The sequence below is a fragment of the Melanostigma gelatinosum genome, assembly GCF_949748355.1.
Source record: "Melanostigma gelatinosum genome assembly, chromosome: 22".
Lineage (NCBI taxonomy): Eukaryota > Metazoa > Chordata > Actinopteri > Perciformes > Zoarcidae > Melanostigma > Melanostigma gelatinosum.
The window spans coordinates 1,511,009-1,524,492 of record NC_136655.1 but is presented as its reverse complement, the minus strand read 5'-3'; the positions used below and the strand labels follow the sequence as shown (position 1 = coordinate 1,524,492).

The window sequence follows — 13,484 nt, the reverse complement described above, 5'->3', positions numbered from 1 at the left end:
TGTCGGGTTAAAGCCAGCAAGTATTTCTACGACACGTATTTTATCAAATTTTAAAACCTTTTTTTGAGGCCGTTGTGTCGACTGAAGCTTTTGAATGAATAGAGAGGACCCAGGCGCTGAGATGAACTCACATGTTTGTGTATTTCGAGAGAAAATAAAACTTAAATGGTCAAATGAAATGATTCCTTGGGGATCAGTGATTGGTCGACAGCTGGTGTTTTTCCATCTGGCTGCTGATTGGACAGTCCACACATCCACAACATGTTTTTGGGCCTTGAATACATTTCTCGACTGTTTTGCTGCCAAAGACGAGCATGAGAAGCGACTCAGTGTTCTGAGCTCCTGCCAGGTCCAGGAAGCCTCTGAAAGCAGCACCTGGACCCTCATGAATCAGTGAAACTCTGGTTCCTCAGGTGGGGCAGCAGCAGCTGGTTTATATCGAATGAAGAGAATCATGAGCAATCACACTGCACACACATTTCATCTATTCTTTGGAACACGCAAAGTTTCCACCTGAAATATTCGGGTTGTGGTTCATCTACTTGATTTAAGTTGGTGACATTTTCTCATTTCTCCTAAATCATCAGGTTCATAGTAACAGATTACAGATGTTGTCATATGCATTTCATATCTATTTAACAGAAAGTGAAGGAACTTTAAACTTGATTGGTTATGTCCTATTTTGATAATATTAAATCGTGAATAGACGGTAATACGTTCTAATGCGCACGTCACCACTCGGTCTAAACGTATAGCACGCGACTCACCGGCAAAGGAGAAGCTCTGGTCCCACACGGACCACATCTGCACGGTGAAGAACGGCGCCCAGCACACCACGTACGCCAGCACGATCGCGAAGGTCATCTTCACCGTGCGTAATTTGGCGCGGGAGATGGTGCCGACGCTGCTCACCGAGCCGCAGCCCAGGATCCCGGTCTTGGTGGCCTCTGCCGCCGAGCCCACGGTCTTCCTCCGGGTCTTGTACTTGAGGTTCCTCCAGATCGTGCGGCAGATGAGTCCGTAGCAGAACACGAGCACGGCCACGGGCACGAGGAAGATGCCAGCCGTCATCCAGGTGATGTACGCGCGCAGCCCCCACGGCTCCACGAAGTGGCCCCAGCAGTCGTACACCTCGGAGCCCGGGTGCACCTCGCTGAGGGAGAAGATGAAGTACTGCGGGAGGCTGAGGACCAGGCTGCACAACCAGGTGGAGCCGATCATGATGTGCGCGCGCCGCGTCGGCTGCTGGAGCGTCTGCAGCGGGTGGCAGATGGCGATGTAGCGGTCCAGGGTCATCATCACCATCATGTAGGTGGAGGCGAACATGCCCAGCACCTGCAGGTGCTTCACGATGCGGCACAGAGCGTCCGGCCCGTAGAAGCGGAAGGTGATCTTCCAGCAGAGCTGCGGCAGCACCTGGAAGAAGGCCACCACCAGGTCCGCGAGGCTCAGGTGCTTCATGAACAGGTGCACGCGAGACGGTTTCCTCCGGGTCCTCTGCATGGCCAGCAGCACGCTCGCGTTCCCCGCCACCGCCGCGACGAACGCGACGCTCAGGACGGTGATCTCCAGCTTGGCCACCTCCTCGTTCCGCCCGAACGGGTCGGTGTCGTTCCTCCTCCCGCTGCTGTTTCCAGCTCCGGAGTCCAGCCGCGTGAAGTTGAACCCATCGCTGCAGTTTCCTCCCGTGATGTTGCAGGAGCTCTCCGAGGAGAAGAGCATGGTGGCCGCCGCTCCTCCTCCTAATCCGCGCGCGCGGAGCTTTGGCTGCCCGCCTGTGCGCTACTGTCAAACTCCTCGATCAGTCCAAGATGTGCGCCGCATGAATACACGAAGAGTAAAGCAGTGAGAAGTCATCAACAAAAAGATATGATATCCACAGTTATTGTTCCGCTCGTGGCGCACAGCAACTCCTGCTTCCAATCCGAGACTGCTGCAGATCCAGCCTCTTTTAAAGGCTCCTAACCCCCCCCCCCCCCCCCCCCACACACACACACACACACACACACACACACATACCACAGCATCACACACACACACACACACACACACACACACCACAGCATCACACACACACACACACGTTCTCTCTCCCCACCTGAGATGATGGAGCCTGCAGGAGAAAACCGCTGTGAAAAAGTAATTTTTCAAATCATTGCTTTCAAGAATTTTGGAGGATAATTTTACCTAAAATTTTAATGGGAAATATTAAATGCCAAATAGAAAATGAAAAACATATTAAAATCGTACACACGTTTTAATTTTTATGAGTTTGTATTTAAACTTTTCTATCTTCCATTCCGTGATTTAAAAATGTCACTTTTTATATATATTTTTAGTGCATTTTGAGCTGAATATTAATTTAGTATTAAACTTTGCTTGCTTGCTGAAGCTCAAAGTGATTTCTTTAAAGGTCTTGTTTTGTCCGACCAAACGTTAAAATATATTATAAAAATGCAATTAATTGAAGAAAAGCTGCAAATTCTCACATTTGAGAGGCTGGAAACTCAAAAATTGTTGTTATTTTTAATTCTGATTATTTCTCTATTGTCAGCTGATTAATTAACTTCTAAATTCCGCAGCATCATTAAAAGAGGAACATTCATGTGGTGCATCTAATTGCCGCTGACTGACCGCCCTCACCTAAATATTGATTTAGCCTTCTCTTCACTTTGACCATGACATACTGTGTGTGTGTGTGTGTGTGTGTGTGTGTGTGTGTGTGTGTGTGTGTGTGTGTGTGTGTGTGTGTGTGTGTGTGTGTGTGTGTGTGTGTGTGTGTGTGTGTGTGCGCTGCATTATTGTGTTTACGTGGCGATAACCTGATAACCTCACAGACGGCGCTTGTTTTCTCAACATTGAGACAGAAACCAAACTGCTGCTCTGCAGAGAGAGAAGTGGAAAACTCCTGCAGGAATTAAAAGTATGAAACCAACATGGCGACGGCCAGAAACAAAGATGGTGACGGCCAAAAACACAGCTGGCGACGGCCAGAAGGAAAGATGCCGATGGCCCAGAAACCAAGATGGTGCCAGCCAAAAACCAAGATGGCGACAGCCAGAAATAAAGATGGCGATGGCCAAAAATACAGATGGTGACAGACATAAACCAAGATGGCGACGGCCAGAAACCAAGATGGCAACAGCCAGAAGTCAAGATGGTGTCAGCCAGAAACCAACATGGCAACGGCCAGAAACAAAGATGGTGACAGAAAGAAACCAATATGGTGATGGCCAGAAACCAACGTGGCGTCGGCCAGAAACCAACATGGCAACGGCCAGAAACAAAGATGGCGACAGAAAGAAACCAATATGGTGATGGCCAGAAACCAACGTGGCGTCGGCCAGAAACCAACATGGCAACAACCAAATACCAGGGTAGAGGCTGCCAGAAACCAACATGGTGATGGTTGAAATGCTGAACTTGAGGCTTCAAAACATCAGTCCACAAACCAATGGGTGGCATCAAGGTGACTACGTCCACTTCTTATACGGTCTACGGTTCTTCATTTGCCGATGCTACACCTGTCCATCAAGGTTCAGTAAATCGGGCGAGTAGTTTTTCCGTTATCCTGCTGACAAAGAAACCGAACCGACACCATAACCTCCTTGGTGGAGGTAATTAGTAAAACTGTGATGCCTTCCTGCCCTTTTTTTGCTGAGTCTGTTTCTCGAGACCTGAACCTGGTCTTCCCGCGTCCTCTGACACTGAAGTAAAGCACTCGCTGCCCCACAAGGCCACATCTTAGTATCTTAATGTTCAATCTATATGCAAGACTTGGCTGAAGGCATTTAGAAGTCACAGAGGCCGACTGTGTTTTTCATGTCAAGTCGTTGTGTGGAGGCCTTGCCAGCTGCTGCTGCGGAACGTTACATAATGTGCTGTGATTAAAACAATGGTGGGTAATAGTCGGGGCTGTCAGGAGTCCAAAGATGTATCACGCTACGATTATGAATCCTATCGAGTCGCTTATTAATGATGCATAGTCCAGGCAGGTGCACACGCTGATAAGAGCTCAGACTGGCTCTCACGGTGGATACAAATATTGAGTCACGAAGCGGTTTCATAAAGGGTTCTGTCACCAAAAGGACTGAACATACTTCTCCTCTTGGTTCGGCTTCATTTAACATAAAACTGACTTTTTACTCCTGTTTTCAAAATGGATTTTTCAGGATCTCATCATCTGGTAAAGAGTAGCACGTTTTTAAGAATGTTTGACTTGTTAAGAGGAGACACTCCATCAATCAGAAAATACTGTCAACAGACATACAAACAATCCATTTCCTGCACGATTTCTTGTGATAAAATGTAGTAAAGATGAGTGTGTGAGTGATGTGTGAACCTTCAGCACACAGAGAGGAATGAAAGAGTGAAGTTTGGTGAATGTCAGAGCTGCTGAAGTGGAGATTTATTGAACTCATTGAGAGGAAACGTCCTTTAAAGAGACGTTTAGTGACATTAGACATTTAGAGACTCTACAGGTGAATAGTCACAACATGACCTCATAGATATCACCATGAAACTTCACCACTTCATCACTCATTAAGATCAGTATTTATTGTATTACAAGTTATCTGAAATGTTATGTTTAAATATGCAAATTAGGCATTATGTAATGGTGAATTTAGTAGAAATCTACAGACGCAAAAAGACAAAGTGGTAAAATAAACAATTTCTTTCCACTCGTCTGAAAGAAGACGTGTAAATAGACTTTTTGTGTTTCAGAACGATTACGAGTCATCTCACCCTGAACAGCTTTTCTGTCCTGTCTTTGACTAGTCACGGTTTTCTCAATTGTTAAATCGGGATTTCAGATGTTTTTCTCCAACAAATCTCCAAATTCTCACAACAAATCAACATTTTGTCTGACCAAACTGCTTCCAGCTGAATCCTGTTTGCGTGCTTCTCCATCTCTACGTCTTCAGGCGATTGCGTTGGTATCGGCATGTGTTTCCTCAGGTGTTGCAGGTGTTGTAACTCAGAACCTTTGGTTCTGAGTTACAACACCTTCAGGACTCACACATGTGGCCTTTCCCTTCAACCAGACTGTAAATCAATCCCTCTCATTGGCCCTGAGAGTTGAGTTCTCACTGTACTTTAATTAACTCTATGATCCCAGTGGTCTGCCTCCCCGGACCCTGTTCGGTCCGTTCAATACTCCCGTCATTCAACACTAAGTCAGCAGCGTCCCGAGGGGTCAGACGTCTTGAGGAGCCAGCGAGAGGAAATAAAGAGGAAATACAGCAGCGAGAGTGAGAACGGATATGAAGTGAGCTGCCAGAGACATGAAAGAAAACACGGGGAGTTCAAGTTCTCTATTTAAGATCAAAGAGGTTGCAGAAGTACTTCTGTTTAAGAGCTGTAAAAAGGCCCAAAGTGGGAGATGCAAGTAGACATTTAAACATTTATATCTGTTCTTTTTGCATTAGACATGTTATATACCGGTATATTGTACTTCTGTTCACAAACGAGAGAAATCTGTAGTTTTATTTGTTTCATTCGGTACTTCTAGTGATTTTAACCCAAACAACGACCGTTTCCTCAAAATAACTCTGTAGTTTTGTTGCCTCAACTTAACAAAGTTGTTTCCTGTGAAGTGAGCACTTTATTTTGAAAACGGTGTTCATGTAACGAGAGGAAATAGATTCGTGTTGCTGGAGGAATATTGTTCATAAATCGATAAATAAATCGTCCAACAGGCAGCTGATGATGGATTATTAAACACTCAACCTTGTGAAAGGTCTTTGATTGCTGAAGAACATGAACAGAATTCCAGAAAAAGTTAAATTTCTTATCTTCATTTTCTCACATCCATACTTTATGATCAGTGTTTTCTCAGCTGCTCCGTTGAGAGACACGTCTTCATGTGACTGTTGATGTTTTGGTTGATTTCAGTGAATCTGAGTTTAAGTGTAACTGACAGATTTTGTTCTGTTGCTGCAACACTGGAAAAGAAAACCAGACACTTCCTGGTTTGTGGGACTCGTGATATTTTGGAAAGAGACTTCAGCTGTGTTTACGTTTTATAACAGTTTAATCTCAGGATATATGAAGACTCTGACTGACGTACTGTGTTCCCTTACATTAACTCTACCCATCCCAACGACACATCTGACCCAAAAACTTAACTTTGCCTTCAATAAAAACCTCGTTTAAATGTCATCTAGACCCTAAAGCAGCCTTGTGAAGAAGTCAAATGTCCTCGCTTTCAAGGTCTGGGTCCTCACAAAGATAGATGAACAAGAACAGCTGGAAACACACATCCCACAGGAGGATAAATGAGTCTCTGACACACACACACACACATCATCACACACAAAAGGACCTTTCTGAGAATCCTCAGAGGATTTAATTGGTGTGATTTAAGTTCAGCCACTTTGTTTGTAGGAGAGCCTTTTGATTAATGATGAGACCATGAATGTACTGAAGAAGACTTTGTGAGAACAACTCCACAGCTGATAATCTGAAGTGTGAAAAAGCCTAAATTATTTGATTAAACTCCCTGATGTACAATCATCAACTCTTGTTTGGTAACAATGTAACCCTCAGTTCACCGCGTTTGGTGGGAAAATATCGGAAATACGTTACAAAGTAATTTACCAAAAAATATGCATGTATTTGATTTGCCAAGAAACAGTTTGGGACACAAATCCTGAGATATCAAGGTGCTGGTATGTGAAGCGTTACCATCAGACAGAGCCAATTCCAGGCTCGTATGCTAAGCTAAGCTAACCTGTAGCTACGATGAGAGTAATATCTATACATCTGGTTTGTCTTTTGTCTGACCGTCTTGTTTTTTTTTTTCCGACCACAGCCTCATTCATTTAGACTCTGAGGAAGACAATGAATATGAAATCAGATTAATTCTTGTGTGGAGGACTAATAACGACTCTGGGTTCGTTAACACGGAGACAATTTAATTTAGGAGGCGGGAGATGAGGAGAGAGGACACAGAGGACGGGAGATGAGGAGAGAGGACACCGAGGACGGGAGATGAGGAGAGAGGACACCGAGGGAGGGAGATGAGGAGAGAGGGTAACACGGCTAGCAAAGATTTTTTGCAAAGATTTCTTTTTCCATGAAATGTTAGGGTCAGTTTATTCATTATATAGTATGTATGCATGCATGTATGCATGTATGCATGTATGTATAACTCTTTGTAGTCGTGCGTCTCTTTGGCCCTTTTGCGTCTCTTTCAGACATTCTGCAGGTGAACCTCTGAGGTGCAGCTGTTGGTTCAGAAACTGCACCTGATCTTCTGTATTAATAATTAATAGAAACAAATATTGGATTGGATGCGGTCGGCTGATACTCAGTATTAAAAGACTCGGATGAAGATCGGGATCAGCGTGACTAAATGTTCAGTGTAAAGACGTCCAGCTGGAGTAGAATAGCGGTCTTGTCTGATTAAAAAGGAAAGTTGCCTTCTGGTTGATTGCGTTGATGTTTTCCTCCATCGTGCTCCCCCTGGCCTCCTCCGTCTTCAGAGACAGGAATCCATCTGGAGCCCCCGAGAGCCAAAGCACGTTAAGCAAAGAACATTAACAACAGCAGAACTCAGAATGTGGTTTGTTTTGTGAGTCATTTGTTTTTACTCAGTGTTCTCTCGTTTAATTTCTTTGTGAAATGCGTTCCTCGTCACTCTTTTCTGTCTACGCTGATTGTTTTTGTGAATGGCTGTTTTCTGTTTGCACCAATCATTTTTCTACAAGCAGAACCAGCGTCTTCTTTTCAATCGTGTTTATTGTGACTTTAGTGTGTAGCAGAGATTTAAAGCTGAACTCAGGCTGAATTAATGGTCTCTTGAGGTGAGGAGGATGGTGCTCTCTCTCCCAGACTTTGGCTTATTTTACGGTTATTACTTTGAAAGGTTGTGAATCCCAGAAAGAACACACGAGCAGCTGTGCGTTATGTGTCTCTGAGGTTGTGGGCTGGTGATAAACGACTCTCACTGAGCATTTAAAAATGAAACCTGCAGCTCATCGGCTCCACACAAATAGGACAATATACCACCCACATGCAAAAAACCCTCATTTCTGGCCTTGAACCTGTGTGCTGTCTGTGTTTGTGTTTCAGGATGCTCTCGCCTCAGGGACAATCTATTCTGATTGTTTGAGCAGAGCTGCAATAATCGCTTTATGCCTCAGTTTGTTTGTTCAGCGAATATGTTGAGTTATACAAAACAGTTTGTACTCAGACACACAAAGTAGGAAATATGATCATTTTCCCAACAGACAAAGTTCCACGTCAGAGACATGACATGTGCCTTTGTATTTACTGGTCAATGGTAGTTTTTTCACCGTCCCCATCTTGGTTTTTGGCCGTCGCCATCTTGGTTTTTGGCAGTCGCCATCTTGGTTTTTGGCCATTGCCATCTTGGTTTTTGCCATCGCCATCTTGCTTTTTGCCATCGCCATCTTGGTTTTTGGCCATCGCCATCTTGGTTTTTGGCCATTGCCATCTTGGTTTTTGCCATCGCCATCTTGGTTTTTGGCCATTGCCATCTTGGTTTTTGGCCATTGCCATCTTGGTTTTTGCCATCGCCATCTTGCTTTTTGGCCATCGCCATCTTGGTTTTTGGCCATTGCCATCTTGGTTTTTGCCATCGCCATCTTGGTTTTTGGCCATTGCCATCTTGGTTTTTGCCATCGCCATCTTGGTTTTTGGCCATCGCCATCTTGGTTTTTGCCATCGCCATCTTGGTTTTTGACCATCGCCATCTTGGTTTTTGGCCATCGCCATTTTGGTTTTTGGCCATCGCCATCTTGGTTTTTGGCATCGCCATCTTGGTTTTTGGCCATCGCCATTTTGGTTTTTGGCCATCGCCATCTTGGTTTTTGGCCATCACCATCTTGGTTTTTGGCAGTCGCCATCTTGGTTTTTGGCCGTCGCCATCTTGGTTTTTGGCCATCGCCATCTTGGTTTTTGCCATCGCCATCTTGCTTTTTGCCATCGCCATCTTGCTTTTTGGCCATCGCCATCTTGGTTTTTGGCCATTGCCATCTTGGTTTTTGCCATCGCCATCTTGCTTTTTGGCCATCGCCATCTTGCTTTTTGGCCATCGCCATCTTGCTTTTTGGCCATTGCCATCTTGGTTTTTGCCATCGCCATCTTGGTTTTTGGCCATCGCCATCTTGGTTTTTGCCATCGCCATCTTGCTTTTTGGCCATCGCCATTTTGGTTTTTGGCCATCGCCATCTTGGTTTTTGGCCATCGCCATCTTGGTTTTTGCCATCACCATCTTGGTTTTTGGCCATCGCCATCTTGGTTTTTGCCATATGCTTGGAGATAATCCGACGATGATGCTATCATTTAATACAATGCTGCACAGGAACTTTCTCAAAGTTTTCCAGACGTTTCATAACCTTTTTTTGCTGTCATTGGTTCGGCCTCTGTCAAAGTCTTGTTGGACTGATAGTTGACCATAGAGGGCTATGGGAGGTGAGTATTTTGTACAATTTATATTATTTTGGGTGAACTATTCCTTTAAGCAGTTGCTACGTTTAGCCCCTTATTTTAGCCTGTTACCACGCTCGCAGGTTTAGAACTTAAACTGTTGACCTCATGGTATTTTCCGAAAGACTGCAGTTACACATCAGCTTTTTTTATACTCCCTGAACGGTCAGACTTGTTTTTCTAAAGGCAGCTATGCAGCGTTCAGATGACTTTTATTCTTCTTTATGATCCCTCTCACTTTGAACTTTCTGTGAGTTCTTAGTGGTCATTATCTCCGTGAGCGGAGCTGTAAATTACATCTAAAGTGGCTGAACGTGCACACACACACACACACACACACACACACACACACACACTGCCTGCTCTTCTGCCCAAAGCCTCTTATAGTGATTTAATGTGCGCTTTGGAGGAACTGCAGGATTTCTGTGATGGATCAGTACTAATTGTCTTCAACCCCTTCACTCAAGATATGATCCGTGTTTGATCCGTGTTTTATTACAGTGGCTCTGTGTCAGCGGACTCAAAGCAGCCGCCTCTGGGAAGTCTTGTAAAGGATCTCTGCTGCACGCCAACGAAGCTCTGCCCGATAGTACAGCCTCAGATACTCTGTGTTTCACCTGCAGCAGCCAAGAGACACAACTAGAACGATCAACAAAACATTTCATTTCATGTCATTACTTTGTTTGAAACCACTCTCATGTTTGCTGTGGAAGAAGTACTCGGATCCTTTCGTGAAAGTAGAGATATCGCAGTCAAAAAATACTCCATTACAACTAAAAGTCTTGCATTCAAAATGTAAAAGTATTATCAGCAAAATGTGCTTAAAGTATCAAAAGTTACAGTGAACACTATCGCAGTGTCGCCATCTTAGGATACAGCCGTCGCCACTTTGTTTGTTTTTTTGCAACCAGTGAACAGGAAGTGACCACATCTGGACTGAGGAGGAGTGACGTAGAGACACCTTATACGTCTCTGGTAGCGACCTGTCAATCAGCGTGTAGCCCCGCCCTAAAGCATCCCCTGCTTTATGGTCTATGTGACTCTAAATGGACCATAATGTACTAAATGAACATCATGCTGTATTGAAGACTTGAAACTAGAGATTGAGACATAAACTCATGTTTACAATGTTTACTGAGGTAATAAATCAAGAGAGAAGTAGAGTCATTTTCTATAGACTTCTATACAACCAGAGGAGTCGCCCCCTGGTGGACACTAGAGAGAATGCAGCTTTAACACATGAAGCATTGGCTTCACTTTAAAGAACCGGAGGTTGCCGTCTTGTCCTCTAGGAGCTGGTTAGCGTTAGCACAAAGACTAGAAACAGTCCAAAACATAAATATATTCAATTTACAATGATGATAAAACAGAACATATCTTCAAATTTTTGTTGTGTAATCATCTCATTGTAATAATAAATAATATATATATATATATATATATATATATATATATATATATATATATATATATATATATATATATATATATATACATATATAACAACCTATATATATGTTACAACCTAACCAAGTATTGTTTTTGCCTAAATGTAAATGAGAATACAGTTTCAAAACAAAACCACCAAAATCGTTAACAACACGGTGATGTTGATGTTCACGTGAAACTTAAGCTTCTTAAAAATCCTCCTAACAGTTCGTAAAGAGCTCAGAAGACGTTTTGTAAATAACTTCTCCTTTTACCAGGAAGGGGACATTTTTAGAAAACGTCATCATTCTAAGAATTGTCTCACATATTGTCCATGAATCAGGTCCCTGTTGAACAATCCGCATGTTCTTCAGGCTGATGGCTTGAGGAATAAAAGACTTCTTGTACCTTCAGAGGTCTATTCCTCCGGGTCAGGCTGAGCCCATGAGAACTTTCCCTGTTAAGTAGTTTCCACTTTCGTTGAGATGTTGAGACCTTTTCCACGATTCCACCGCTTGTTTATTAACTCGATATTTCATCTTTAAGATTCTGTCATTAATCACCTTTGATATCTTTGTCCTTATTATTTTTGTGGCTATTTCTGTTGATTATCAACTGCTCCGAGTGAAGAAAGATTTTTCTGTTCAGGCGAAACAAAACGAGTTTTAACAACTTGATGAATGAGATCAGTGGTGGACAGAGACTGGCTAGCTGCTTCTACCTGTCTCCAGTCTTTGTGCTAAGCTACGCTAACATAGTCATCATGCAGACATCTCGATCTTGCTGTCGTTTATCTTTAATGTTGAACTATTTCTTTGTCTTGTGTTTTCCTGCAGCACAAAAAAATACAATAAACAAAAGTGAATTTCAGAGCGTCCGACTGAAAGAGAAGCTGCTGGCTCTTGTCCTAACAGAACTACAACTCTCTCATATATACCGTTAATCTCCACCTGCTGAAGGCTGTACGATTAGCGTACATTCCTGCGGCCGACGGAGATAACTCCGACTTCCAAACAGGAAAATAAAGCAGCAGTGATTCATTGGTGTTCCTTCAAACTCCAGCTGGAAGTACTGCGATGTTCCATCTCTGTAAACACATTCCTTACACACGAACAACACACCGGTCCTCTGGTGTCTGCTTTGGGTTAAGAGAATACAACAAAGGGATTCTTCCATGTTGTAGTAATTCAGAATCCTGATTAACACGATAGTAACTGCAGGAAATAAACACAGAATGCGTTTATTTTCTTGGCTTTCCTTTAACGCTGACTTTTTGTGAATTATGGCTCATTTGACTTCTAAATGTAGAATTCTAATTTAATTTGTTCGTGATGTTCCTGTGAGCAGCCGAGGTGGAAATATAAATACATTTACTCAAGTACTGTACAATTGTACTTCATATTTCCACTTTAAGAGGTAAATATTGTATATTTTACTCCACTACATTGATTTGATAACTTACTTTGAAGATCATTTTACAGTCACACACATTTTCAGTGTTAAACAAATGTAAACAATGAGGATATCAACAACACAAGAGTCAAACTTTGAATGTAGAAGATCCATCGGGTGAAGGTCCTCAAATCTAACCACTAGGTGGAGACAAATAGCCATGAATGGAAACTCATTTTAAAAATGTCTTTTTTGAGCTGATGAGGATTCAGTCTGATTGTAATGTGATAGATACAATGTTTCCATTGGTCTCATTAAAGTATCTAATCTATTCCATCCATTCAAACTGCATAGGCTGCAATTTCACTGAGGTGAGAGACTTGACTTGGACTCTTGACACTTGACTTGGACTCTTACTCAAAGACTTGACTCGGACTCTTACTCAAAGATTTGACTCGGACTCTTGACACTTGACTTAGACTCTTACTCAAAGACTTGACTCGGACTCTTGAGACTTGATTAGGACTCTTACTCAAAGACTTGACTAGGACTCTTGAGACTTGACTAGGACTCTTGACACTTGACTAGGACTCTTGAGACTTGACTAGGACTCTTGAGACTTGACTAGGACTCTTGACACTTGACTAGGACTCTTGAGACTTGACTAGGACTCTTGACACTTGACTAGGACTCTTGAGACTTGACTAGGACTCTTGAGACTTGACTAGGACTCTTGAGACTTGACTAGGACTCTTGACACTTGACTAGGACTCTTGAGACTTGACTAGGACTCTTGAGACTTGACTTGGACTCTTACTCAAAGACTTGACTAGGACTCTTGAGACTTGACTAGGACTCTTGAGACTTGACTTGGACTTGCCCCTCTAAGACGTAAATGGTCATAAACAGGTCAAATGTTTAGGACTATCAGGCCAGTGTATAACATGTTGTACATGTTCTTGTTTTATTCCTTAAATTATTTATTCAGCAACAGATTATTATTTATTTATTTTATTTGTTACCAACATTATTCAAAGTCAGGTGATCTCACTTCTTCTTCCATTCATTAATGTCCACGATGCTCTGTGACTCACTGGTCAACCTCGGCTGTCAATCACGTCTCTGGTCCCGCCTCCAGCGCGTACACACCCATTTCCTCACCGGCATTTCATTTACCGGTGGTTTTATCCTCACGCGCTTTCAGCCCG

General features: G+C 43.1%; 1 protein-coding gene across 1 annotated transcript; it reads right to left on the bottom strand.

The window, feature by feature from the left end:
• Positions 1-390: 390 nt before the first annotated feature.
• Positions 391-1,722, bottom strand: LOC306796063 (arg8-vasotocin receptor-like; the record flags this gene model as incomplete). Its single annotated transcript, XM_079294842.1, has 2 exons — positions 391-428; positions 768-1,722. The coding sequence occupies 2 exons, from the start codon at positions 1,720-1,722 to the stop codon at positions 391-393; spliced, it is 993 nt and encodes a 330-aa protein (XP_079150968.1).
• Positions 1,723-13,484: the final 11,762 nt, after the last annotated feature.